The 26397-nt window shown below is 37.1% G+C and overlaps 2 protein-coding genes and 1 long non-coding RNA gene across 5 annotated transcripts in view; 2 read left to right on the top strand and 1 right to left on the bottom strand.

The window, feature by feature from the left end:
* FGL1 (fibrinogen like 1) overlaps positions 1-13433 on the top strand; it is a 27999-nt gene extending 14566 nt beyond the window's left edge. For both annotated transcript variants that reach the window (XM_042812770.1, XM_042812771.1), the window contains exons 6-10: positions 4264-4423; positions 5045-5142; positions 6234-6322; positions 6853-7040; positions 10761-13433. In XM_042812770.1, the coding sequence (XP_042668704.1) occupies positions 4264-4423; positions 5045-5142; positions 6234-6322; positions 6853-7040; positions 10761-10920 (695 nt within the window). In that variant the 3' untranslated portion in view covers positions 10921-13433. The remainder of the gene's footprint in view (positions 1-4263; positions 4424-5044; positions 5143-6233; positions 6323-6852; positions 7041-10760) is intronic.
* On the bottom strand, positions 13284-26370 carry LOC122157246. 2 transcript variants are annotated; one of them, XR_006167813.1, is made up of 5 exons: positions 26302-26370; positions 25319-25433; positions 25023-25179; positions 22234-22300; positions 13284-14881 (listed from the first exon to the last, which is right to left on the bottom strand). It is a non-coding gene; the product is annotated as an uncharacterized LOC122157246 (long non-coding RNA). The 2 variants fall into 2 exon arrangements; XR_006167812.1 differs by lacking the exon at positions 13284-14881 and having other exon boundaries at positions 21222-22300.
* The window catches only part of MTUS1 (microtubule associated scaffold protein 1), a 110889-nt gene continuing 110558 nt past the window's right edge, over positions 26067-26397 (top strand). Inside the window, exon 1 of the mRNA XM_042812762.1 lies at positions 26067-26397. The gene's annotated coding sequence lies outside the window, so the exon portion shown is untranslated.

Here is a 26397-nt window from a genome sequence, read left to right as displayed (position 1 = left end):
TTTGTTTCAAGCACAGCGTTTATCTCTTACTTGGGCCTGCTGTCCTGGGGAAAATATCTCCATCTCATGATATAAATGAAATCAGGATTGAAGAGGTTTATTAATTCATTAATAGTGCATAATTAAAAAATGATCATTGAGCAGTACATTTAGAATCATTATCAGCAATGAAACAGAAAAAGGCAATAAGAAGGCATTTACAGAAGTTAGTAAACTATTAGATTTTTAAACATCCCTTAACTTATCTCAAGAAGTTCTAACACAAGATTTAGAACCGTTGCTCTGTCTCAGTTCACATTTACACGTTCTCAGTGCCCCAGGCACACACTTGCTCTTGCAGAGGTGGGTTATTCACAACTGCTCCGGAAGTGCAGATTCCCCAGTTCACACACACCTCATGGAGATGGAAATCTGAGTGCAATGGTTTGTGTACCATCTTGCAGCCTGCGATCTGCTAATCCATGTTTCAGTGAGAAAATCTCCTAGAAGTTCACATACAAACATTTGAGGTCTAAGATCCTACTTATTGTACCCCATGTTATCAATCCAGTAGCCTGCAGACAGGCTTTTTGCGGTGTTCACTGGGAAGGATTAGGTCTGGAGGTAGGTCTTGATCTTGACAGAGCAACTATTGGAAGTGTGAGATCTAGCTTAACTGGTTAGTTGTCTAGGTCTCTTATCCTCATCTGTACACATTTCAAGCTGACTCATTTTTCTCAAAAATAACCTGGTAGTTTCCTGGTTGTTTAATGAGCTTTATTGTCATTTTCAGAAAATATCAGTACTTGCAATTTACTATTTAGCATTATCTGTTTAGAGGCAATAATTGTGTGTGAGTACAATATTTTTCAGAGACAGCGTACACTCACATCTCTATCGTGTCAGTTGTTGTTACCTTCTTTGTTATCAAGACAGAGTTGTACAAACACCTTTCATCTATGATAACACAGAAGGCTGTACTTGCTACAAAGAGCTATACCTTTAAAGTGGCCTAGAAAATCCACATTTTGATTTCTATTTTGTTGAAATGAAATATGATGAAATTAGATTACACAGGAGGTGTTATATATGACCTACTCATATGGTTGGTTTTTGGATAGATTTTAAGATGATTTCTTTGACAAGATAGTCCCAAAAGCTTAGCTATCTTAAAGTCCTTTCTTTCTCAGCTGCAAGCAGTAGTCATTTTGAAGTTAATGCTTCTCTCAGTATGAAAGAGAATTCTCATTTAAAGGACTACTGTAAATAAAAAGCAATACCTAACCATAAGATACAATTCTATTGTTATCTACAATAGTAATAGTTCTGGTGGCCCATTCCCCATAAAATAAAACCAATTGCAGATGATGCTGGTTACTGGGACAACTTAGTTTCTGTGGTTTAGCACTATGAAAAGAACTGTCTTCTGTTAGGAAAGCACAAATCATGCTGAAGAATTGTAAGTACAGCACCACTGGAGTTTTAAAGCTTTCAAGCATTCCTATTTAAGAATGCTTAGATGAATTCTTAGAATTATTAGAATTCTTAATTTGTAATTATCTGTTGTATGTGGTAAAATCATTGTTGTTGTGTAGAATATACTAGGCCTAGTAACTCCTATAATTAACTTCAGAATAATTTCCATTAATATAGACAAGGCAGATGGAAAAAAATTATTTGGAAAGCCTTGGGGGAAGGAGATAAAGTGCTACTACCCTAAATCTATAGAGATCTTCCAACAGCACATCTTAAAGCTTGATGTGGCTAAACATTTGTAGAGGATGCTCAGTGTGCACTTACTAATCCTTCCACCTTTAAGATGCATAACTGTCAATGTTAACAACGTATGACAGTCTTGCATAAAATAGCTAATAGTACAAGGAATATTAAAATATCCTTTGTGTTATCTGTAAAGATGCTCTGTTGTAATATTACTTCTACTTTAATATTAGAGCATAGTGTTTTGTGACTTTTAGCCGTGAATGAATGTTTGAATCTTGCTTGAGAGCTGAAAGCTTGATTCCACTTGCAGAGTAATTTAAATAAAAATATTTTTGAAATTAATTGAATTATAACTGGAATAAAGAAATAAGAGACTTTAGTCTTTCTAGACTAGTTAGAGACTAGTTAATTGTATGAGAGAGCAATACTTCAGCATATATTAAGTTCTCTATATTCTGCTAATTAAGTGTCTTGTTTAGAAACAAGATGTCTTTGCAGAATAGGAAAGATAATGAGAAGGATGGGCACGTGGTCATTAGTTTAATTAGTTTAGTTAAATAGAAGATGCTCAACATCTAAGACCAAATCCCAAATTCGGAAAGGCATGTACAGTGTTCTTGCAGAATATGGTACATGAGGTACATAGGTATATGTTATGGTATATATATATATATAGATATGCAGGTATATGAGTTCTAAACTGTAAAGTCCTGAAAGCATCCGTGTGAGCTTGCTATGATGGTGTCTGGACCTCACCTTAATTATATTCTTCATGCTGCAATAGTGACTGACTTAAATTCAGCTCACTGTTTCTGGAGGTGTAAAGTCAAGGTTTTAAGTTGGCTTTGTATCCTCAACAGCATTTTGATGGTGATTGGGTCCCTTGACAGTGGAAGAAGGCAAAGTGTGTTAACTTGTCATAGCTGGAGTAAGGCTTAAACTCTTCTAAAATAATATTATTTAAAAAAAATCCAAACAATAATAGGATTGTAAGTAGACTCTGGGGGTCTGATTCTTGGTTGGTGTTGGTTTCTAGTTGTCCTGTGCTGAAGAGTCTAAACTTCTAAGATATTCAATACATGGGTTGGAATATAATTGTAGTGTTTTCGCTTCTGGAAGAAAATACAGCATATAAGAAAGCATGTAATAAAGCACCACTGAAGTAAAATTAAAAGCTGTTGTATGTCTGACTTCAAATTTTATCTCTATTTTTAATTACGTATTCAGCATCCTGGAAGACACTTTTGTTATTATGACTGACTTCTTTGTTACTGGAAAAAAAAAATATTAAAAACACATTTAGCTGAAAGGTTTTTGTCCTTTCTTAAGTGTATTCTTCAATTTTCTTTAAATTGATTCTGGATAACAGATCTAAGTTATTTCTGGTTTCTGTTGATTATTTTTTTCACTTTCCCAATAGCTTGGTAAATGCTTTCCCTTGTTGATACTGCATTATTTCATTCAGGCTGCTGTTACATTTTATAGGTCAATAAATCTGGATAATTTGGAGCTATACAGTGAGGGAAGAATTCCACAGTAAATACACTTGCTTAAAATTAAAATACACCTAAGTATTTTGCTTACCTACTGAGAAAATAATGGATGCAAGAGAAGTTATTTTCTGTAATCCACTCAAAACATTTCTGCAGAGACATCTTAGTTGTCATATTTAAAATATTTTAGATATTTTTTTGGTATAATTTGTCCAAATTCTGGCATAGCTATTTGTTTTCAATACAAGTTCTTAATATTTTCTATGTCTAGTCTTCATTGATGCTTTCACTGAGAAGAAATGTTGTAGTTCATGAAGTTCCAAACAAGCCTGCAAGTTCAGCCAACATGTTCTTAAAGAATTCAGGGAAAATCTTACAGTTAATCAGTTTCACTTCTGCCAGGAAAAACAGTAATGTTGAAAACTATACTGCTTTCCTGTGTGACTGCTTGATGGTAGATTACATGTAAGCAAATAACTGCTTTCATTTCTAAACTCCTTGAGGGAAAAGAGATAAGATGGTATGATTGCAGTACTGTTATATTTTCATGACCTCTGAAATGCTGATTTACATGGTGATTAGTCCTTGAAACCATTGCAGACCAGACTGAAAAATGGTATGAAGCCAAATTTAACATTTTAGACATACATAACACTTTTTGTAGGGTAGACTTCTGTGTATATTTGGACCTGTGTGGTACAAGGGACAGCAGTATTAGGTCCAGTAATTGTTTACTTTCTAACACTGGTAATTCCATACTGTCATATTTGGCAATTCTCCTGTGCTTCTACATCCAAATCTTTGTTTCTGAAGATTGCATAGTTTATATGTAGGAGAATTATGATTGTAACAGGATTCCAGTGTGGATTACTCCATTGTAAATTAAAATGTCACCACCTAACCCAAAGGAATTGAAACCATAAAAATGTATTTGTGAGGTATTTGCTTTCTATTAGCTTTTTTCATATGTGCCTCTTACTTGATATGACTTGATTTCCCTTATTGACTTTTCTGTTTTGCTAGTAAGTATAGAATTAAACACTGTATTCAATGGATGTTTTGTGAACAGACTGTGCAGAAATCTACAGTGATGGCCACAAGCAAAGTGGATTTTACAAGATGAAACCTACCCACAGTCCTAATGAATTCCTGGCCTTCTGTGACATGTCTGAAGGGGGTGGTTGGACTGTTTTTCAGAGACGTTCTGATGGCAGCCAGAATTTCAATAGGTAGGTACTAGACTTGGTCATTAAAATTGGAAACAAACTGGAGAAACAATAAACCAGAAGGAGATAAGTTATTGATTAACTTCAGAATTATATGGATAAACTATCTCAGATAAAAAGGGAAAATAGTGATTTAGTGGGGCAGCCTCCAGATGAGGTAATATTTTTGGATCTATCACAGACTGCCTGTATGATCCAGATCAACTCTTAGGTTAAGTTACCAAAGTATTTAAGATGTAATTTTTTAAAAACTTTTATTCTAGCATTGGTCTTGTTGGACTTGGTACAGTATGCAGAATGTAAGACAGAAAAATAGGTAGCAGAAGGCTAGTAAGATGATCAAGGGCTGGAGCACTTGTCCTATGAGGACAGGAAGTGGCTTCTTCAGCCTGGAGAAGGGATGGCTGCAGTACAATCTAAAAGCAGACTGCCTGTGTCTACAAGGTGGTCACTAAAAGCTGAGCTGTTTGAGAGACTGTTGAGGAAAATAAACTCCTTGCCATGGCATCCTTAGGTTTCCCTTCAGCTTTAATTATTCTGCGGTCTGTGATTGTATGACAAAATAAATACTGAAACAAACTTATTTTTTTGCTTACTAAATTAGTCATTTATACTCATGTACAGAGGCTGGACTGACTATGAAGAAGGCTTTGGAAATTTTGTTTTGACTAATGGTGAATATTGGCTTGGAAATAAGAATCTTCATTACTTGACTAATCAAGGTAAGATTTGTGTTGTGATAATAGTTTTCTATTATTTCTGCTCCTTTTCTCTTTCCAGGCCATCTTATTGTTAGCATGAATCCTGAGTTGTGTTTATTAGTCTGTATGAACTGTAGTTTAAAAAAAAAAAATTAAAATATTCTCTAACGAAAGCTTGAAAGCTCTCATTGGACCAATTGGATACAGGGAGATCCTTCAAAACAGGGAACAGTAGTCAGGAGCATACCTTAAAACAACTCTCTACCCATTTTGCAGTCAGAAATTTACATGACTGCATATGGTTTTATGTGAAGGTAAATCTAGGCTTCTCATCTTTATTAGGCTAACATTGAAAAGCTATTTCAATTTTTCTAATAGTTACTCAATCTACAATAACTTTTGCTTTCCTATAGAGTGCTGAATATACAAAAGCTACCTATTGACTTAACCAGCTAATATGCATGGAGATCACTGCTGTGATTGCTTTACTGTTACTGTATATTAAAGGTAGCTCAGGTCTGTTCAAATATGCTGCAAGCTATGCTTGTCTACAATTTATATCGCAGCATAGGTAAAGGCTTTGGGACTCAAGGAAGTTTACAATGTTAGATCAGTGTAGTGGGAGATATATATATACATTCATTTCTATTTCCACTTACATATATAGGACCAGATTCTCAGGTCCTGTAAATGGACATAGCTGCTAGAATCAGCAATCTCTGAACACTTATACCAGCATGTGATCCTGGTTTAACTCTTATTTTCAGAGTGTAGAAATACTGTTTTCTTAAGTGTATGCGTATTTATTGATTCTCACTATTTCAAATGCCTTAATAAAACATAAAATCCATAAGGCCTTTTTAGTTTACATGCCAAAATCTATGTTAGAATAAACCTAAAACTTTCTAAGGTGAATTGTGTGAATAAAGAAAAGCATAGCAAGATGTTGATGTTACTTCAAAAGGCATAATGAAAGATTAAAAGATATGATACAGATAAGATTTATACTAAAAACATAATTAGTATTTTAATATTCTACAATAATACTCTGTTCTGAGAAGTAGCAAGATAGGCTAGTTTTACAAAAATATTTTCTGTTGTTATTTCTTAAGGAAACTATACTTTAAGAATTGATCTAAGTGATTTTGAAGGAGAACGGCGTTATGCACAATATACAAGATTTGGAGTTGCAGATGAAAAGGTAATAAAATAGTTAATATGACCGGTGATTTTAATGAAAATGTGACTTATATAAACAGGTAATAAACATACATATGCCTTTATTTTCATGAAGATTTATGCTGAGCCTTGTTAACAAGTATTCTTTCTTACAAATGGTTGGGATTTTCAAGTATGTCATAATAGTGGTTTATATGGATGTACTGATTTCATACCTTGTGGAATTTGTATGAATCATTAGTTTTAGCAGGTATGGATGCAAGCAGTTTTTCAATTGATATTGTTATCAGCAATAATGGTGCATAATTTCTCAATATGTACTCTAAACCAACTAATAGCTTTTATTATTTCTACATAAAATTACAGAATGCTTTTTACCCTGGTAAGCATCTGTATATTCCTTTATTCACTAGCACAGTGTTTCAGTGGCATGGCACTCCTGGGCACATGAATAGTAGCAAATGGAACAAGTTAGTTTCTTTGCAGATTTACTCACTGACATGCTGAAGGCACATTGGATTACTTTTTTTCCTTCTTCACAATTTTCATTAGCACTCCTATCAGATGAGCTGTGGTGAATACTCTGGTACAGCTGGTGATTCCCTAACTGGGGGGTTTCATCCTGAAGTAAAATGGTGGGCTGATCATCGCGGAATGAAGTTCAGTACTAGAGACAGGGACAATGACAACTATGAAGGCAATTGTGCTGAAGAGGAGAAGGCTGGTTGGTGGTTTAACAGGTATTTTGATTTTATATCTGCATTGTCTTTCTACTTCACCTGTATTCATGCAATATCTGCTAGAAGATAAGTAGAAATCATTATTTATTATACTTGCAATCTGTCCTTGACCACTAGCAGACATTCCAGTGCTATTAGGACCAAGATTCACTTACTGCACTGACCAAGCTTATCTATGAAACAGTGTTTGTCATAGGCTTTGTCATTCTGTTATCAGACAGTAAGGAGGAGACAATTCTGTCCCTTCAAGGTAACTAACATTTACATAAATAGGTCATGCAGATATGTTCCTGTTGTGTTTCATTCTTGTATTTCTCCTGTGTTTCACTAGACCAGATGTGGCAGTACTGATGAATAGCTGATGAGTTAAGCTAGTGCTGGGTTAACAAGCAATATATATATATTTTTATCTGTTAACACTTCATTCTTGTTGTTCCTTCTATATCAAGATGGGAATATGCTCACTCAGTTTCTGTCACTGCACACGACTGAACTGAGAGGAAAATAATTTTAAATAGGTTTCATTAACAGAAATTTTAAACCCTACTTACCTATACAATAGCAATTCTAAAAGGAAAACTAAAACTGATAATGTTAGCATCATATACATAGGCAGCTCTATTGTTTCACATACTTCACATACAAAATACAGCCATATAATATATGAACAGAAATGATCTGGGTAATAGCCTTAAAATACAGCTCAGAAAAGCACACTACTCATTCTGATCTCAGTTCACTGGGCAAGAGCTGCCAGACTGAATCAACTCCATTGTTTCTCTGTGTCATCCTTTGTTCCTATTTAACTGCTTATTTTCCAAGTTCTGTTTCCATAAGTTGTCCGTGACCAGCACTACTGATACTAAGTAGCTCCTGGCTCAGAGTTTCACAACTAATAATTTTAATACATTTTAGGGGTAGTAGGTTGGCAGTGTTTGAGGCATACAGAAAATATTCACATGTAGTCAAATGTTCTTGCAGTTCTCATGAAAAATAAGATATCAAAAAAGGGGAAAATAAACTGTGGGAAATACTTTACTCAAGATATCACTGTATTTAGAGGAATCCACACCTTGGATAGTATAAAACTGTGATACCATGACATGAGATTTATTAACAGTGAATAATCACCCACTTAAATGATTTTTTTTGTCTTTTAAAAACTTAGTTTTTTAATACCGGATTGGCCTGTACAGAAGAATGATCTCTCTGCAGAAGTAGCTCTACAACAGAACTTGACAGTTATTAATACCTTGTAGTTGGTGTTACATAACTACTAAAGATAGCTGACTCCTACCAGGCTAGTTCCTATTATGGATGTGTATCTGACAAAGTTAAAGTGACAGTACATCTAGAGAATGAAAAGTAGTAGTACCTTGCTATTGACTTTATGTTAAGCTTAATAGAAAACTGAAAGCTGCAAAATATTAGAGAATTGTAGTAGACTGAAATCCTGGCAGGCTCAAAGAAAAGAAAGCACTCAGAGCACAAGTATGTCATGCACAGATTAGCAAACATAGAAGAAATTAGTGCTCTTGGCTGGTTTGTGTAGGAACTCCCAGTTGTGAAGGTATTTTTTTGTAGCCAGCTCTATGCTATCTACCCTGATGAAATATAGAAACACACACAGATAATATGAATACCAAAGGATGTGATACAAGTGTGGTGTAGAAAATAGCTCATATCTCTTGATCCAGCTCTGCATTTATCATGGACTCCTGCAGAGAGAACATTCTTCTGCACTTGTTTGTAAGCAGAGATTTCCAGCTTGGAATTCACTGTGCTAGGTTTTCTCTGGTACTACACTCAGCTTTCCTTCTTCCAGGATAATGCAAAGATCAGTAGGTTTAGAACTGCCAAGGAAGAGCTTACAGGCCCATGTGGACATGAGCTCATTCTCTCTTCAGCATTCCCAGTTCTAGTTGCAGACTGCATGTATGACCGCAGTAGACTTGGCAGACATGTGGCCACAAGTCTCAATCAGGCTCTGTGTCTCACCAATCTTCTGAAGACAGTGTAGCTGCATTCATGTAGGGCTGTGCTGGAGTCAGTAAGTCCAGGCAGAAATTTAAATAATTCTTCAGGGAACAACTCCATCTATCTGTATCTGTCACAAACTTTATATATAAAAACTCGGACGAAATTTCGATGGATAATTGAGAGTTGGCTGTACTTCTGAAACTACTGCTGTAGGGTTTTTGGCTTTAAAAATTAGCCTGTTGGAAAGAATGGAGGTGCTTATGCTAATGCTAACTTTAAGGTGACTACTGACTTTTTGTTTCATAAAATTGTATCAGTAGTCCTGCCAACTGTTTTTGCACTACAGCCAGTTACTTTAGTCTGCCTCCAGACTTCTACAAAATATATTCTTGCCATTAGTGCCTCCTAGCACTAATTAAGGGTTATTATGGTCTCACAGTACTGCTGACAAAATCAACTTCTGACTGTTTCCATCAAAAGAAGTAAAAGAGGATTTACTGATTACAATTCTTCTAACAAAATCATTTTTGATTTGAAGTGTTTAAACAAAGTGCTGTCTCAATTCAGAATTTGTATGGCTAGGAAGATTGTAAGGTCTGATACAAGTTCATCATTATTAAAACCAAGGTCACTTTTGGTATCTGTGATTTGTAAGCTTTCAACCTATTTATTAACAAAAATAATTCTAAATTATAAGCACTGAGTATAATTATAAGCATTCATGTATGAGAATTTTCCTGTGAGGCTTTTATCCCTCTATTTCATTTCTCAAAACTGTTGCTAATAAGGTGTAAGCAAAGCCAAGATTTGCCAGTAAAAATATCCATAAGCTTAATTTGGACTGTTTTGTTTTAATGTTTTCTGAAGTCTGCTTTTGTAATACTGTGGTGTCTGACAACCAGATATTAACAACATATTAACAACACTTATCACAAAATTTTGAATTGGCAGATAAGATTTATTGCAATGTGCTGCAGAAGAAACAAATACTTTGCTCTCCATATGAAGACATGAAAGTGTAAACTTACTCATTTGGTTTCTACAAGAAAGTAGTATCAAAGTTGAGCTGGTAGCTAGACAAGCCTTTAAGAGCTTTGCTAGGTTGGCTAGTTTTGTTCTCAGCATACTTAACAACCTGTAACAGCATTTCTGTTTCAGTATGTTGTGAACTAACAGGAGTTAGTTCAGTCAAATAGAATACCAGTTCTGATGACTCATGGAAGTGGTATAGATCTCTTAAACTAGCTGTGAGATGTAATGCATTTTTAAATAGAAATCAGCAGTTTGAAAGGCAAACTAATGGTGGTATTCATGTTTTGTCATGTAACACACTATGTATGTAACTGCACAACCTCAGAAGGGCTGCCCTGGAACAATAATAAGCAGCACAGCATTTCTTTCTCAGAGTATTTCTTGTAGGTTCTGCTGCTACATGTGACGTAAAGGATTCTGGAATTATTTTTCATTAAGACAGATTAACAAGCAGAACTTGGAGACCCACTAAGTTCAGAAAACTTGTAGAACAGAAATAACTTTTGTTTCAAAGATGTTAAGAGTACTTGCAATTGTGCCCTAATTAAACTGTTTGTGTGTAGGGGCAATGCAGTCCATAGATGTAAAACTCTGCAACTGTCAGACTGGGCTGTTACCAACATAGTGAATTTCTTGCTTGTGGAGAAACTGAAGTGCTTGCAACTTTTAGATGGGATCGTATTAATCTTTTCTTTACTTTTCCACCAGGTGTCACTCAGCCAACTTGAATGGTTTGTACTACAAAGGTCCCTATACTGCAAAGACAGACAATGGAATAGTTTGGTACACTTGGCATGGGTGGTGGTACTCTCTGAAATCTGTTGTAATGAAGGTCAGACCAGCAAGCTTTGAACCAAATATTGTTTGAATATTTTATTAAGATTTATCTTCTGGCAAATGGATCCAAGGTAAAAACAGATGGGTTATTACCTATGTCTATAAATATCTAGAATAATTCCTCTGTAATTAATAGTTTTCTGAGATGTACATATGGATTCATAAACCATATCTTCTCATTTACAAGTACTACTGCTAATGTGCCTACAGGATTATTTCTTTATGGCAGAGTTTGCCTAGGAGAAAGGATATCTTTATCAACATGGAGAATTTGTCTTGAAAGGTAACTAGAAATCCTTTTACTTTTTTAATAGAAAAAATGTCACTATTATGTCTCAAAAATTAAAATGGATTGCATTGCATCCAAAAAGGCAATTTAAATAGAACCTTTAAGTTCAGCTTCCTTGTGGAAGTAGCTTCTTCAGAATTGTAGCAATTACAGTCAATACAATGGGAAAGACATGCAACAGAAGTGTCTTGATGGAAAGACTGGCACAATAGAAAGGTGCTATAACGGAAGGGAAGAAGATTCTAGGTTCGCAGGGGAAAGCTTCACCAAGAAGGGATTTCCAGAAAGGGATCCTTCCCCACTGGCAGTCAGCCCTTAAATGAGGACTAAGAGAGGCGCAGCCAGGCTCCAGCCCTCCTGGTCACAGAGCTGAATTGCCTTCACCTGTGCTCTCAGGGCTGACTGAGTCCTTTTCCCAGGTGCTCAACCAGTGGTTCAGGCTGTGACTCAACAGTTCCCATAAAAGAACAAATCAAAGCTTTACAAGAAATTGGTTGCCTGTAAGTTCCTCCAATTTATTTGTTGAACATGTTTTGTACATAGCATGCATAAAGAATAAGGGAGGAAACTGGAGGAAGGGAAGGGATCCCATCAGCCAAGAATCAGTTGAATTTTTAGAGGTGGTCATATCACTTCAATGTAATGTTTTTTGATGGTTGTAATTCTGCCATTCTTCTTTTTGGTAACCAGATAGATATTGTGGACACTAATATATTAACACCTTTACCAAAAGGCTGTGACTATTTTTAATGTAAGCTATGCTTTGAGTGTAGACTATCATAATGCATAGAGGGAATTAGGTTTCACATGCAATCTAAAAATTTGGTGTTTAAAGGTTCTTAGTACTTCATTCCATAAAACTTTTATGTATTTGTTAGTCTCCACAGCTCTGTTTGAATGCCCTTTTCAATCACTAAGTTTTTATGCTTCCAAGCTTCTCCTATTTCTCAGTTCTTGGCTATCTGGGCCTTTCCTGTTCTCAAGTTACAGATCCATGTTTTCCTTGTACAACAAAAATTGTAAGAGAAACTTTGCCTAGCTGTAGCTTGGGTGCCTAGCACAAGAACAGACTGTAGCAGTCATTAACAACAAAAACAACTGATGAATGTATGCTGCCGTGGAGAAAAGCAGGCACATTCTGTAGGAAGCTACCTAATGAAATGAAATTCTGTAACTGGAAGGAGCCTGGCCTAAGTATGTGTGCATATATATAGATATGCATATATCCAGCATTCAGTATGAAATCATTATTTTCAAATCATGCTGCTATAAAAGGAGGAAGATTTAATTCCTTGTAAAACCAGGGATGACATTATGTAGAAATTGTAAAAGCTGGAAAGATTGGCTTGTTTGGAGAGTGTTAAGATAAATCATATAAATTGAAATTAAAGACAGACTTTTACTAACACATGTGAATTGCACTTAAGTAATCTGCAGCAATACTTTTTGTTTGCTTCAGCATAAATTCCTCCTCCTCCTTTACTTATGAGAATGTTAATGATATCCGTCAGCTGAGTGAGTACTTTTCTCACATTTTGGTATAAAATCTTACTCCTTTTCTTTACTGGCTATCATAAAACTAAAGAGGAAAAAATCTTTGCGCATTTTAAATTGCATTTGTATGTTTATTTGGACTGGATACTTTTCAGGACAAGGACTTTGACATCCTACCTAGCTGTTTGAAAAGCACCTCATATACTGCTGGCAGTACACAAATACAATATTTAATTCCTACCATCTCTCTGTGGCGTTTCCTCATGCAGTAGATCATCTTGGCTAAATGAAAAACATGTGAAAGAGATGATGTAATTCAAAATATCATAGTTATTCTCAAATATATGAACTCTTTACTTTCAACTAATGAGTATAAACAGCCTGACATGGGCTGTCGGTAATTATTTCCTTAACAGGTATAAACTTGTTCTAGGGGAATCATTATTCTTACAAGATAGCAGAATAAAGGCCGGTTGTTTTTGTTGTTGTTGAGGCATTAGACAACATAGTAACTCCCAAACAGTTGAAAATGAATAAATACCACTTGATATAAATCTTATAACCCTAAAGAAAAAGAATCAAGGATATAACAAGTAAAATATTTTGTCAGTGGTGATTTAATAATGAACAATGTGATCAGAAGTGCATCTTGTAACATTTGTTCAAGAGAAATATAATTGTATTTTCAACTGTGTTTCTTTCCATTTGCTAAGCATTTTGGAGATCAAAACAATAAAAACTGTAATCTAAAGAGAATTAAATGAATGGCTAAAGACCCTTTTATGCTATAGCACTTGTTTTTAATGTCCAGTATGCGCTGATAAAGAGCTGAGGCACTAAAATCTGGCCTACTTATTTCAAGTGGAAACTTCTCTTCAGCTATGCAGCATGGGTTCCCAAAACTGTTCCTAACACAAATTCTTGAACATCAGTAAGTATAATGTTCTGTCAAAGCTGTTTTTTATTGCTTTTAAAAAAAAATAGCATGTAAAATAGCAAAAGACAGATCAAACTACTACTTGCTAGGTTTATCAAGTTCCTTTGGTTCTCATTAGATCAAAAAAATGAACATCTAAGTTTGTATATTTTTTATTTTTAGCTTCAGCAGTGGGTTCTCTTTTGCACTTGTGAAAGAAGCATTAAGAGCAAAGAAAGTATCCAGGAAAGTATTCTACATCTAGATTTTCAAAAGTTTCCACTTGTTTCTGTCTTGTTTTCTTGTTGCAATTGCTTAGAAAAAAAAATAAAAAAATGGAGCTGTTTAAACAATGGTTTTCCTGAGTAAGTCTGGTCTGAGAACAGGGAACTAGCAGAGTTTCAAGCATTCAGCCAAACTCCATATGCAATAGAGAATTTAAATGTACAAAGAAAAACATTACAATGCTTGTTCATTTTCATAAGAAGATTAGATAAATCTTGATGGTGATAGTGGCTTGAAAACATAGTATTTCATCCAAAAATCATCCTTTCCAAGTCGCTGTGGCCCATTTCAACCTTTATTTAGTGCAGGATGAAAGCCAGCTTACATTGCTTGCATGTTCAGTTAACTAAGGCAATTCCTCTTAATCCAACCCTAATGCTAAACAGATTGCATCAGAAATATAATATTTATCCAAATATTGATTAAACAACCCTGGAGCCCAATTCATGTATTTGGTTGCTTACAAAAGAACTGATACACAGCCCTTGCAAAAAGAAAAACCCAACCCTGTACCTTGCTCTTTTCTGCCCTTCTTCAGTGATTTGTAGTAATTGTCTGTTTCTTTAGCTTGCCTCCTATTGAATCTAAACTTCCTTTATTTCTTCTTTTCTTAATTATAATCAAATATTTAATCTTACCCATGAGTCATGACCGCTGGAAACCTGGGTAATACTGAGATTCTGCAGAAGCTGAGCAAAGGCTTTGAGGTGCTAAATGGTGCACCTAAGGAATCTAAAATGGCAATTAGGTCACTAAAATGTTCTGGGAATCAATGTCTAGTTTCATTTAGAACTAGACAGTATTTATTGTAATGAGAGTATCTGCCCAGCGCTATGGGCATGAAGCTATGCAGATGCTTCTTAGAAGTATGTCATTAGCACAAAAGATTACCTGAATTTCAGTGCTTCCAATTTTGTTGCTATGAGCTGAAGGTCCCCAGTTAATTACATTGCCACAAGAGCCACAGGGCTGGCTTTTTCTTCAGCATGGTGGTCCATAACAAATTAGCTTAATGAAGACAAGCGGTAGTAGAAAGACTTTGTTAGTGATATCTTGCACTAGATGGTGCTCTGTACATGTTGCATTTTCTTAAGTAATACTACATTTGTAAATTAGTATTAGCACTTCTCCCCATTAAGTTATGTAAATAATTAAAGTACAGGAAAACAAATCAATGGTGTTTAAGTGAATGCCTTCCATTTCAAATGTAGATCATATATTTTGCTGATTAGCAGACAAACAAATCTGCAAGTTCCAAACAGTACCTAAGCTAATGTATTTGTACTTCTGTATTCCTGCTATGATTCTTCTGTTCTTCCCTGTTTTGAAAAATATGAAGAGATCCTATCTCAGCTACTGTTGAATTCAATGTTACCTTTCTGGAGTGGATCCCATCTTTCTATTGTAACATAAATGGTGCATTTGAGCGCTCCTCATGATCAGGTGACTAAGAACTTGTGATATCAGCAGGATAAAGTGAGAGTGCCTGTGCCAAACTGCAGGGAGAGCAGAAATGCCATATATCTACCTGGGAAAAGCACCTTCTGAAATCAATCAGGGAGTACTCAGCAAATGCCTTATGTAATTGCTATGAAGTCTTGCAAATCTTGCTTGATAGGCTGCTATTTAAGTTACTATTACTAACGCTTGCAAAATATACAAACATTCTATCTTGTGATAAGGAGATTTTGAGTTTCCTCTTTTTTTTTTTTTCTTTAAATAGTTTTGAATGATACATTTTAAATACGCTATGGAAGTTTCTGCAGTAATTCTTACTAAAGTTGGTTAGTCCTCTGTCACTGAATCTTCTCCATTTCTACTATGCAGCATGATTAATTAAAGATGTCAGTGCAGTCCTCATCTCTTGCTGCCTTTTCCTAACAAGAGACTTAACAGCTTCAGAGGTGTTCTTCCAGAGGGATTTGATTTTTCTTTTTAATTTTCCTCTGTACTTAGTCAAAGGGGTAGAGAAACCAAGTTACTCCTAAAAATTCTAAGCAAAAGGTTTTATAGTAGTGAAGGGCTTCTTTTTTATGTGTACAATTGGAAAAAAAAGTCAATATTTGCAATCCATGGTAATAACTTGAAATTCTACTTCATTTTTCTTTTTAAGTCCCAACAGTAAAAGAAAATATTGGAGCTTTTAAAGCTGGAACAGAAGTTTCATATTAACAAGATACTAACAAGAAAATAAACATTAAAGCATTACATACTGGATGCTTATCCAGTCACATAATCTGCAGTTTGATTTTTTTCTAAAGGATGAAAAAAATCCCATGCAAATCAACTGAGTCCAGTGAAGTTACACTAGGGATAAATCAGCTCTGTAATCTGCTCCTCAAGCAGATCATTTACATTGTATCCCAAAGAAAACACAGCTGTAACAACAAACCCTTTCTAGTATTCTACCTCCTCATTATGAAGTTCTAATACATATTCATTATATATCATTCTACAGGGAATGCAGCCCTGTAAGTTCGTACATGCTCTGTAATTCAGAATATACTAATATCAACAACCTTTTCCTATGCTGCTCAAAGAAAAAATCTTCACGTGTGTCTGGTCAGAGCTGGAAGGAACTAGGAATATAAAGAAAAACACAGCATCTCTGACTTACTTGCCAATGCATGCGATAGCAGGCTATATGTTCACTGAGTACATCTCATAATGTCTCTGTCATTTGTGTGCTAATTAGCCCTCAAAAACCAAATTCAAGAGAAATGACGACATCTTGCAGCTTCACAAAGAACACCGTTGCTAAAAGATGCTGAATGAGCATCAGGCAGTTCAACACCCTGAAAGAATAATAATGCTACCAAATTCACTTATGAGGTCTTCTGGTACATCACAAAGTGATTGCAAGGGAGATATGGACCTCTTTGGCTGACAACAGTACCACAAAGATTCCAGCAAGTGAAATTTATATGGACATTTACCATTGTTTCTCACTTGATGGTCATTTTTTTCATCTATGACAGCCCTAAAAAATACTGAACTCTGTTCCATAGACATAGCTAATGAAAAGCTCTTTGAAGAGAATACAAAAGACTACCTGTTTCACAAGGAAACATGCTGCATTATGATTCTTTTTACTATTGCTGAGAATACAGGTATTTTTGAAGAACCCAGTGGAAGCTGATGTCTGGCAGCTGCCCTGTCTCTGTTATTTACCTCCTTTATTTTACCTACAATATCTTCTTTCAGCCGAACAGTGCTGGAACTGAAAATGTAAAATGAGACTCGAGAGAAGTCAGCTGCTAATAAAAGGTTCCACTGTCTTGTCTTGCTGACCCACTAATTTAAATGCAAGCAACTCTGATGTGATACCAGAGAAAGCCTTCACTGGAGTGTATTCACGATTAATTATTAAAAAAACAAGTTTCAGTCTGGAAAGTGTGGTACAAATCCTCAGCAATAAATGTGTTTCTTAGATTATCTGATAAAAATAAATATTTTAAGCAAAACTTGTATTATTGTCAGAAGGGAAAAAAATAAAATACTGCAGTACTATTTATTTCACTATTTTACCCATCTAGGAATCCAACTAAAGTAGGAGGAGAACAAGTACCAAATTAAATACGTTTTTGTGGGACATATGCATTTAGAAAGGCAGAGAAAAAATGGAACCACTCTGATCCATGGATCTCATTTTCTTAAAATAAAGAAGAATAAAAAACAAATGCATGAAACGAAGAAATGAAACTTAAAATTCAATACATAGCTATAGGAGTAAAAATGTTTCCCCCATCACCTCTGATTTTCTCCACAGCACACAGCAAGTCACTGAACCCTTTGATGTTCTCTACTTGTCTACTTATGAGAGAAATACGGTTTACCTGTTTTACAGAATACTTTGAAACATGCTGAAGAAACACGTCATTCAAGGACTAAGTCTCATTCCATTTCTAGGTTAGGCTACTAGTTATGTCTGATCCTTGTGATAATCAGCAATCCTAAGACTTTTCACCTGGATACAAGTTCATTAGCAATGTCTAAGGTTTAAGGTAGCATAATGCCTCAGTTTGGGAAGCTTTTTGCAGAGTAAGGAATTTGGTCTTTGGAATAGGTGTACTATGGAAGTATGTTGGGGTAAAAATGCCCTAAGTCCTACTTGAAAAATAACCTCTGCTAGCTAACATCCAAGCTTTGTATTTAAAGGAAAGAAGTGCTGGCAATAGAAGTCTCCACTACAATTATTGTCTTCAGTTTCTTTGCTGGTATGATTAATTAAGGAAATCTGCAGCTTTAGTTTCCACAAAGACAGCAAGACTAAAGAGCAGGAAGTAATCAGTTTCTGGCACCACCATCCATTATATCAATACTCAGAGAGAGAGAGAGAGGATCAGTAACTCTTAATGTGAGCAGTTCCTGTTATAACCATTTAAAACCCACTGCAAGCTGCTCACAGTAAATTGCAAACAAAATCCAGAAGTCAATGTGTATACCATCCATATTATGTATGGTATTTTACAGTCTTTTGTCATACATATAAAGTATCATATGATGAGATAAACAGACAGGATTCCTCAGATAATTCTAATAATATGTACGAGCTTACAAAATGCTATTTGTTGCTACCATTTGCATTTCAGACTGTGGAAAATTATAAAACCTGACAAATGCTCACTAATAGAAGACTGAGCAAGAGATTGTGGTTACGGAGGGCGCCATGTGGGACAGCAGGGCTGAGTACTCTTCTGGAGCACAAGCCAGCTCTGACTCAGAAACTCATCACAATAAAAAACATGCATGTTTTTTATAATCACTTTTGAAAGTAAACTGACTTTTGTCTTCAGAAGAATCTGATGTTGGTGGCTAACTTACATGCTAGCCTTAAGTTTAGCTAAGAGAAAGCAAGTAATTAGCAATGAAGTATTTAATTCCTACTGCAACTTTAATTTTCTTCCTACTATCCAAGACTACTGGGCTATCAGAAAAAGGAACTGAAGTGATAACAAAGAAAGAGACTGCCCACACAGTGTTAACATTAATGACTTTGTAACTTCATGTTGAACTTTTTTTGTTGTTATAGTTCATTATACATTCAATTAATCCTTAAAACAGCACAATAGACAAAATAATGCACGCTTAAAATATTAATCCAAAATTTATCTAGTCTATCAAAAAACAAATTTATTTACACTGTCTTTTTGGTATGAAATAGCAACACAATGTCCTAGATGAATCCTACTGTATTTCAGATGAGAAGTGCTGTATATACATAATATTTGCAATACCTTTTTCATTTACTTGAAATTTTCCAACGATGGGAATGTTCTTTTTACTTCAGATGCACCTGACTCAACAGTATATTTTACCCAATTTGGAAAGTCAAGGGGCTTGAAGGGAAATCCTTGACAGGAATACATATTTTTTTACTCTAAAGTCCGCCCAGCCATTAAAGTTATGCCAAGAACAACAGTCTCTGTGCTATTGCAATCAAGGTCTTTTTTTCCTAGCTACATTTCTGTGACTGTTTAGAAGAAGTATTGAAACAGGGAGCAAAAATAATACTTAATCAAACCTATTCTAAGAAAAATAAGGTTTGGTTAAGGCATGAATTAGCGTAAAAATACCCCTAAATGATCATTGCTGCAATAGAAAACATGGACTAAAACACATTAAGTACAAATGCAAAAAAGGATTTTTTCTCCCATTGGATTATTTCACTCTAAATTCTATGCGTATCTTCCCATCCCATCCAACCTTTCATGCACGGAGAACAGCATTCAGTATTCCTCAAAATCAAAAGTACATGCCGTCCTTTCATTAATGTTGGAATTCATCTGTCTATACTCAGGAGGATGGGAAAAGAGAAGAGGAAACGTTTTCATTCTCCAGTTGTCTGGCTCTTCACCTTTAACAGTTCCCTTTTGAGTAAGCAGTGTGAAATCCTGTCAAAGGCTGCTGCAGTGCACCTTCCTCAAAGCATTGTTTCCTTCTATTCTGTCTTACTAAGGTTCAGATGGGAACATCTTGTTGCCACTCAGAACTGACTTCAAGTTTTTCCTCCCTATTTTATTGGTGCAAGTCTCTGTTTGGAACGAACTACCTTTATCACAATTACTGTCATTTCTCCATCGATTCTGTCCCATTATGTGTACTATAAGTACTTTGACATGGGACTACTCCAACTAGTATGAATCCTGCTACCATTTGCAGTAACAAGGTATTGTGTGTATAATGCAATATATTTCCATGCGTAGAGATCTGAAATCCACAGAAGCCTACAAAAAGACCATTACTGTTAGAGCAGAGTCTAAGCAAAGAGAAGCGTGGCGCAATAAACTGTCTTGTGATCTCAGAAGTGCCATGAAGTTAGCTCATACTAGCAACTAATAATCCATCGGCTGATCTGCAGAAATTGTCAGCATGCATTACTTTACATTTGCTATACGCAAGTTAGCTTAGCCTTTTCTCCTGTCAGAACAAGTCACATCACCAGGTCTTTGTTGCTGGCAAAGAGCCTATTCATCCCCATGTCCACAGATGCCACAGCGCTAATGATACTGGCTAAACCCTGCTAACTTAAATCTCATGCCCAAGCCTCACATGAGGGAGATGCTGCAACAGCAGTATGATTTATTTGTTCCTTAAATCATAGGAAAATCACAGAAGGAAGTAATCTACAGTGCCATTTAAATAGCTGACCAGCTACAGATAAGAATACAAATGGTTTTGCTTCAGCAAAATTTATTTTTTCAAAACATTAGGTCTGCAGTGGGTCAGCAATGAAACTGCAATACCTCCACCAGCAACTTGTTTGGAGTTTCTCCATTTCTCCTCTAACTTGCAATGAGTCCCATAGATTAGCTGAAAATCAGGATTCTTAATTTTCTTTCTGTTTAATGGTTTCTTGATATCTACAAAGAATTTCACTGTTCTCTTAGGAACTCGGCAGGTATGACTGGAGATCTTCATATTTTGGCAGCATATGAATCCCTCAAACATCTTTTACGTACAATTCATAATTTAACCTTTCCTAGTAGCCACCATTCCAACCAGTACACTTCTGCAAGGTTTAGCCATGCCCTCACATAGCTGCACTATCCCTTCTCATTCCCTTGTCAAAGCCAATTAAATTTGCAATTACACTCGCGTGCATTGAAAATTCTGCAATGTGCTGGGCCCTCCATTCACTATATAACCTTTTTGTTTGCTTGCTTTTCTATCAGAATAGACAAATAGCCATGTTTGGAATTTTTGCATGCATTTCCTTATGTGAAAGTTAGCTTAAAAATAACGTACGTGGAAAATATTGAAGGATAACAACTGCATGTACAAAACAGTAAATTTATCAAGCTCATGAAACTGAAACCACGGAAACAAGGGGGAAAAAGTAGTCATTTTATTTCAACTAGAAAAAATAACAGAAAAGTAATTAACATATCTATAAGAGCAATATACAAATTCTCAAAAAATCATCAGTATAAAGAAGAAAGAAAACCAATCCCTATCTAGATACTAATAGGAGTAAAGTAGTTGAACCATTATCTTAACTCCACAGAAGATTAAACTTACTGTCTTTCTTATGATTGTATTTGTCATAAGAAAACGTTTCAAAAAATTATCGATTGAATCTCTTCTTCAGAATTGCATTAAAAGCCATGAGCCAATTCTTTAATGGGCATTTAGGAAAAAATGGAAAGAATAAATAATTAATAACACATACAGTGCAAGGGTCTGTCTCACTGATAATGGCTTGGAAAGGAAGAATTTTATTACATTAGGGAATCAAGTGAAGTACAACAGTGTAATGCTTAAAGCTTTAAAAATATTTTCTGGTTTTTCACCAGTGCTGCTTATAAGTTTAGGACTCAATCGTGCTTCGTTGATACCATATGAAGAAAATTTTTACTTATGGGATTAATTCAGCCCAGAGATCTGTGAACTGTTCACCAGTGGATATACCCACAGCCTGTCTATTTTCGAAGCGTGGATGAGAAATACTGAAGATTCTTACAAGAGAATTATTTTACTTCCAGCCTTTACAGGTAAAATCACGAGTAAAATTACAGGATTCAGTGCAAGTTACCATCCAGAAACACTGTCAGCAAGGCTATTCCTAATGATTTTCTCTTAACATACATCATCAGTATGTTGTCAAAGCAGGAAGTACACTGTTTTATTCACACAGGCCCCAGGCAAAAAAAAAGTCATATGAATGTGAAACATGTGGTAAAAAAAAATTAAAGAATATTCATTAGTAATTGAGCGTAAGAAGATAATGAAAACTTTCAACTGTGTTGCTATACATTTCTTCAACCAAAATTGGCACTGGCCTCCAGAAAGGTTTGCTTTATATTGTGAAATACTTTAAACACAGTCTGCATGAGCAAACAAAGGGGAACAGTACTTACCATTTGCCAAAGAAATTAAATGTAGTTATCGACATTCATTACATGTCTCCATTGGCCCTGTCCCCACCTTAAAAAAAATAAAATGAAAAATCTCAACAGAGTATGCTAACCTCCAGCTTGCTGGAATTTTATCTGACAGAAGTCTGCCTCACAATGCCATGAATTACCAGTGAGCACACCACTGAACAAGAACAAATCCATAACAGTGCTCTCCCAAGCACAGCAAAGATAAGCCTTATCCACAACAGACTATCTGTTGCAGTGTTAAGAGCTGCAACTCTCAAGTTCTGGCATTGGTTTCCCAGCCCACAGCTCTGAGGCAGGTGCCCCCACACCAGAAGCACCAGTACCTTGGACCAGAATCTCTAACAGGCAGCGTAGGAAGCACCTGAGCTGCCAGCTCCTGATCCTGAAGTTACAATGTTCTTGGCAGCTACAGCATTTGAGTTATGCTGAAGCACTGTCTGCACTTGCACTTCAGTATCTTTCAAAAGCATGCCAGGAGGAAGGCCCAGCAGACAGCAGCTTAGAAACCTGCAGCAGAGTATCGTGGGCAATACTGAATGCCTACCTCTCACTTCCCAGGAAACTCCCTTCATCACCAGGCCAGAGGCTAGTTTGGTGGAATACCCTTCATTGTGCCTGCTGGAAAGCTGTTATTCTGAACAAACTAATCCACACTCATTGGGACAGAGAAGCAAAGCATCATTTTGCAACGTAACAATTAGAGTATATGGCTCGGAGTGGGGAAATTTGAATTTCAGTCCCTGTTACAAGGCAGTTTTTTTAGCCAATTACCATATAATATTAAAGTACAGTGCAACCAACCATTAAGAGTCAGGAGTAGAAATGTAGTTCCCTAATAACCTATTCAAAACCATCCATTACACTAGATACCAGAAGAACACTGACTCGGCCACCCTGTGCTGCTGCATTTTTATTGCTATTGATACTCAAGTTACCTGATACTATTTCAATATATTTACACTTGCTGCAATCACATCTATTATTAAAGACAGCCATATGATCATCTCAGCATGGTGTATCTTTCTAGCCCTTTCAGAAGTACATGTGGGGCCTAAGACAAGAGTATAGACATGCAGCCTACGTTCTTCTTCATTGTTCGCTCTGGATTTTCTAATTGTTTACTTTATTCCTCATAGTTTTGGATGCCTTTCCCCTTGTTATCATTTGTATTCCATCTCTCTTCCTTCTGTAAGGTTTTTGTGCCTTTCCCACTTCTTTCTCTTTTCCTTCCCTCCTTTTAAATGATTAGGCAACATAGTACTTCATTCTTCATCATACATTTACAAAAAAAAAAAAAAAATGGAATAGAAGAACTGAGAAGAAAAAAAAAAAAAAGCAGAAGTCATTTAATTGCTTGTTAACAACAGAAAAAAGGGGTTTTGTGAGGCTGTGATCAGAATAACTGTTTTCCAACATCTTTCGATTGGAATCCCAAGAAGCGATCTCCAAGGGCAAATGATGGAAAAAAAAAATTATACAGATGTCAGTGGCCTTGCTGGTTTCTTCTCTTTCCTTGCATTGAAAATCCTTGGCCATTTCTTTGAAATCCTTCTTGATGGGATCTGACAAACCTCTATGTAATGATTTCTACTATCATTCTCAACCTGAATTCCAGAAAAATTGAATTAGGGAAGATTTTTATGGAATGCCAACGCAACTGTTCCCAAATTCCCTCACTCTTATCTCAGTTTAAAAGAATCTAACAGTCGTATTTGTTTTTTAAGCTGAGTTCTTTTTCCTTAATTACTGTTGTACAAAAGGCCTGGACAAATATCTGGACCACGAAAAATGAAAAAGCAAGTCGCTGTGGAACAGTCACAGGGTACAGTGAAAGCACTGTGATTTTTGGTGGGATAAGATCAATATGACAAGCTTTCAGATGTAGCAATCTGTCGATACTTTCCAGACCATCCCCACAGTAACAAAGACAGAGGCATTTTCAAGTTGTAACCGAGATTAGCCTCCATATGTACAGTTGGAGCCATGCCTATGAACTTTGCTAAAAGGCCGGCTATGTAAACTATCTATCACTCAATTTCACATGAGCAGTAATCTAATGACACCACAAAAATCTCACAATGTTCCTTGCTCCACACGTCCAGCCACAGCAACAGATGCCTGACAGTGTGCTTCATCTGCAGTACTGAGGGGTTTGCCTTCCAAGGGCTGAAGCACTGTACAGCCTCACTGAAAGACAGACATTATTCGCTCTTGGGGTGTCAAAGTCTTCAATGCTCAGCCTGATAGTCTGACAACACTCTTGGTCTAATCCATCTCACCAGATCTGCAGTCACATGTAAATTCAAAGCCCATGCATACTACTGCTGACTCCAGTACATTCTGGATGAAGCCCATGAAGATGGGCGAGATTGCTTCTTATGGATAGGAATAAAATATTTTGTTTGTTACTACTAAGCTAACCACAATAAAAACTAATAGTCCTCTTTCATGTGGTGATGGAACAAAGTAATCATACTATATCCCTTATTTTAATTAGTAGGTTGAAGGATTTAGTGTCTTCCTGGCTTGTTCAATTCTGAATCATATTCATCATATATAAATAGCCAGCAACTGTATATAGTAGCGGAGGATGGAAGGAAGGTCAGGAAATTAGTGTGATGTCAAGCATTTCCTCTGGAGTCACCAAATCTGTACAGATTCCTATTTGGGCACATAATGAGCCCTGAGGCTGCTATGGCAGCAGGGTGCCTTACTGGCACTGGAAAGCTTCTCCGCCCAGATGTTACATAGGCAGAGCTTACCTTTTGGAGATCTGTAAAGGTGAATGAAAAATTTTCCTTCTGTATCTTGTATTATGGGCAGACCCACTGGCTGTACACACCACTTTGTCGCCTAGTCTCCAAAGCACCTTCATGCGGTCAAGGAGTATGACACAAGCCACAACACACTCACTGAAACCTGCAAGGCGTGAGGAAAACAGGTGATGTTCATTAATACTGCACAAAGCATTTGTTCACCCAGTCCGTATCCTTCACAGGAAAAACATCACTTCTGATTTAAAACAAAACAAAACAAAACGAAACTGTTTTTCACTCACAGCAGTGCTGAGACACAACACTCCTTTCCGTGGACTCAGGAGCACATGACACACGGACACTCTCCTTCCTCTGATGTGGCACAGGACACAGCTGCAGCTACTCCTCCATACAGCCCTGGGAGGGGAGCACAGCCATCACTCACACAGCAGAAGCACAAAGAGCAAGTGACACGAGGTCTGGATGTGGTGCTCAGGGACATGATTTAGCTGGGCGCTGTTAGGGTAGTATGGTTAGGTCATGGTTGGACTCGATGATCTTTAAGGTTTTTTCAGACCTGAGCGATTCCATGATTCTATGATTCTACGGCAGTTAAAGCTGTAGAGGTTGTCACTGAACGCATAAACTTCAGCTCTATTTCCATTCGTATCCTATTTTGCATAAACTCAGCACAAATCTGGCAGCTTATGCCATTAAGAAAACGCAGCTCGGGACTTTCGGCACCGCTGCACACCGTTAAGCTCATCCCCGGCCCGTGCAGCTCCCGGCTGACTTTGCAGAACAACTGGGCACTTTCCACGGTGCCCCGCTTGGGACGGCAGCACCGGGCCCAACGAGGCGAGCAGGGTTGAACGGGGCTGCGAGAGGGCGCGCGTCCCGGCCAGGCTGGGCCAGGCGAGGCGAGGGGAATGCGGTCCGGCCTGCCCTTCCGCTGCCCCGGGTTAATGATTTACTCCGGGCCGGGCTGCCGGGCGGGCCTGCGAGGCAGCCGCTCGCGCACCCTCATGACTTGACGCGCCGTGCGCGGAGCCACGCGCGGTTAAACAAAAAAGAAAGAGGAGTTCTGTGGTCATTGGCCGTCACTCGCAGCCCGCGCCGCTCCGCTCGCGCTGCAGCTCTTCCCGCCGCCGCCTGAGGGAAAGGTGCCCGCTGCGCCCGGCCCGGCATCGCCGAGAAGCCCCAGCGGGGCGACAGCGTCTCGGAGCTCCTTCCCTGCTCGCCGGGCAGTATTTTTAGTCGCTGACCCAGTTCTCCCGCTCTCTACCTGCGCCTCTCGCGGCCATCTGCGCCATACAGTGCGGCCGGGCCCCCTCCGCGCCCCCGCCAACGGAAGCACCGCCCAGGGGCGGCCCGGCGCCAG

Source organism: Centrocercus urophasianus, unplaced genomic scaffold (genome assembly GCF_019232065.1).
Source record: "Centrocercus urophasianus isolate 14NV4802_14NV808 unplaced genomic scaffold, USGS_Curo_1.0 seq_13, whole genome shotgun sequence".
In the NCBI taxonomy this organism is placed as follows: domain Eukaryota; kingdom Metazoa; phylum Chordata; class Aves; order Galliformes; family Phasianidae; genus Centrocercus; species Centrocercus urophasianus.
The sequence above is the reverse complement of the archived record's forward strand: the minus strand, read 5'-3'. Positions and strand labels throughout refer to the sequence as shown.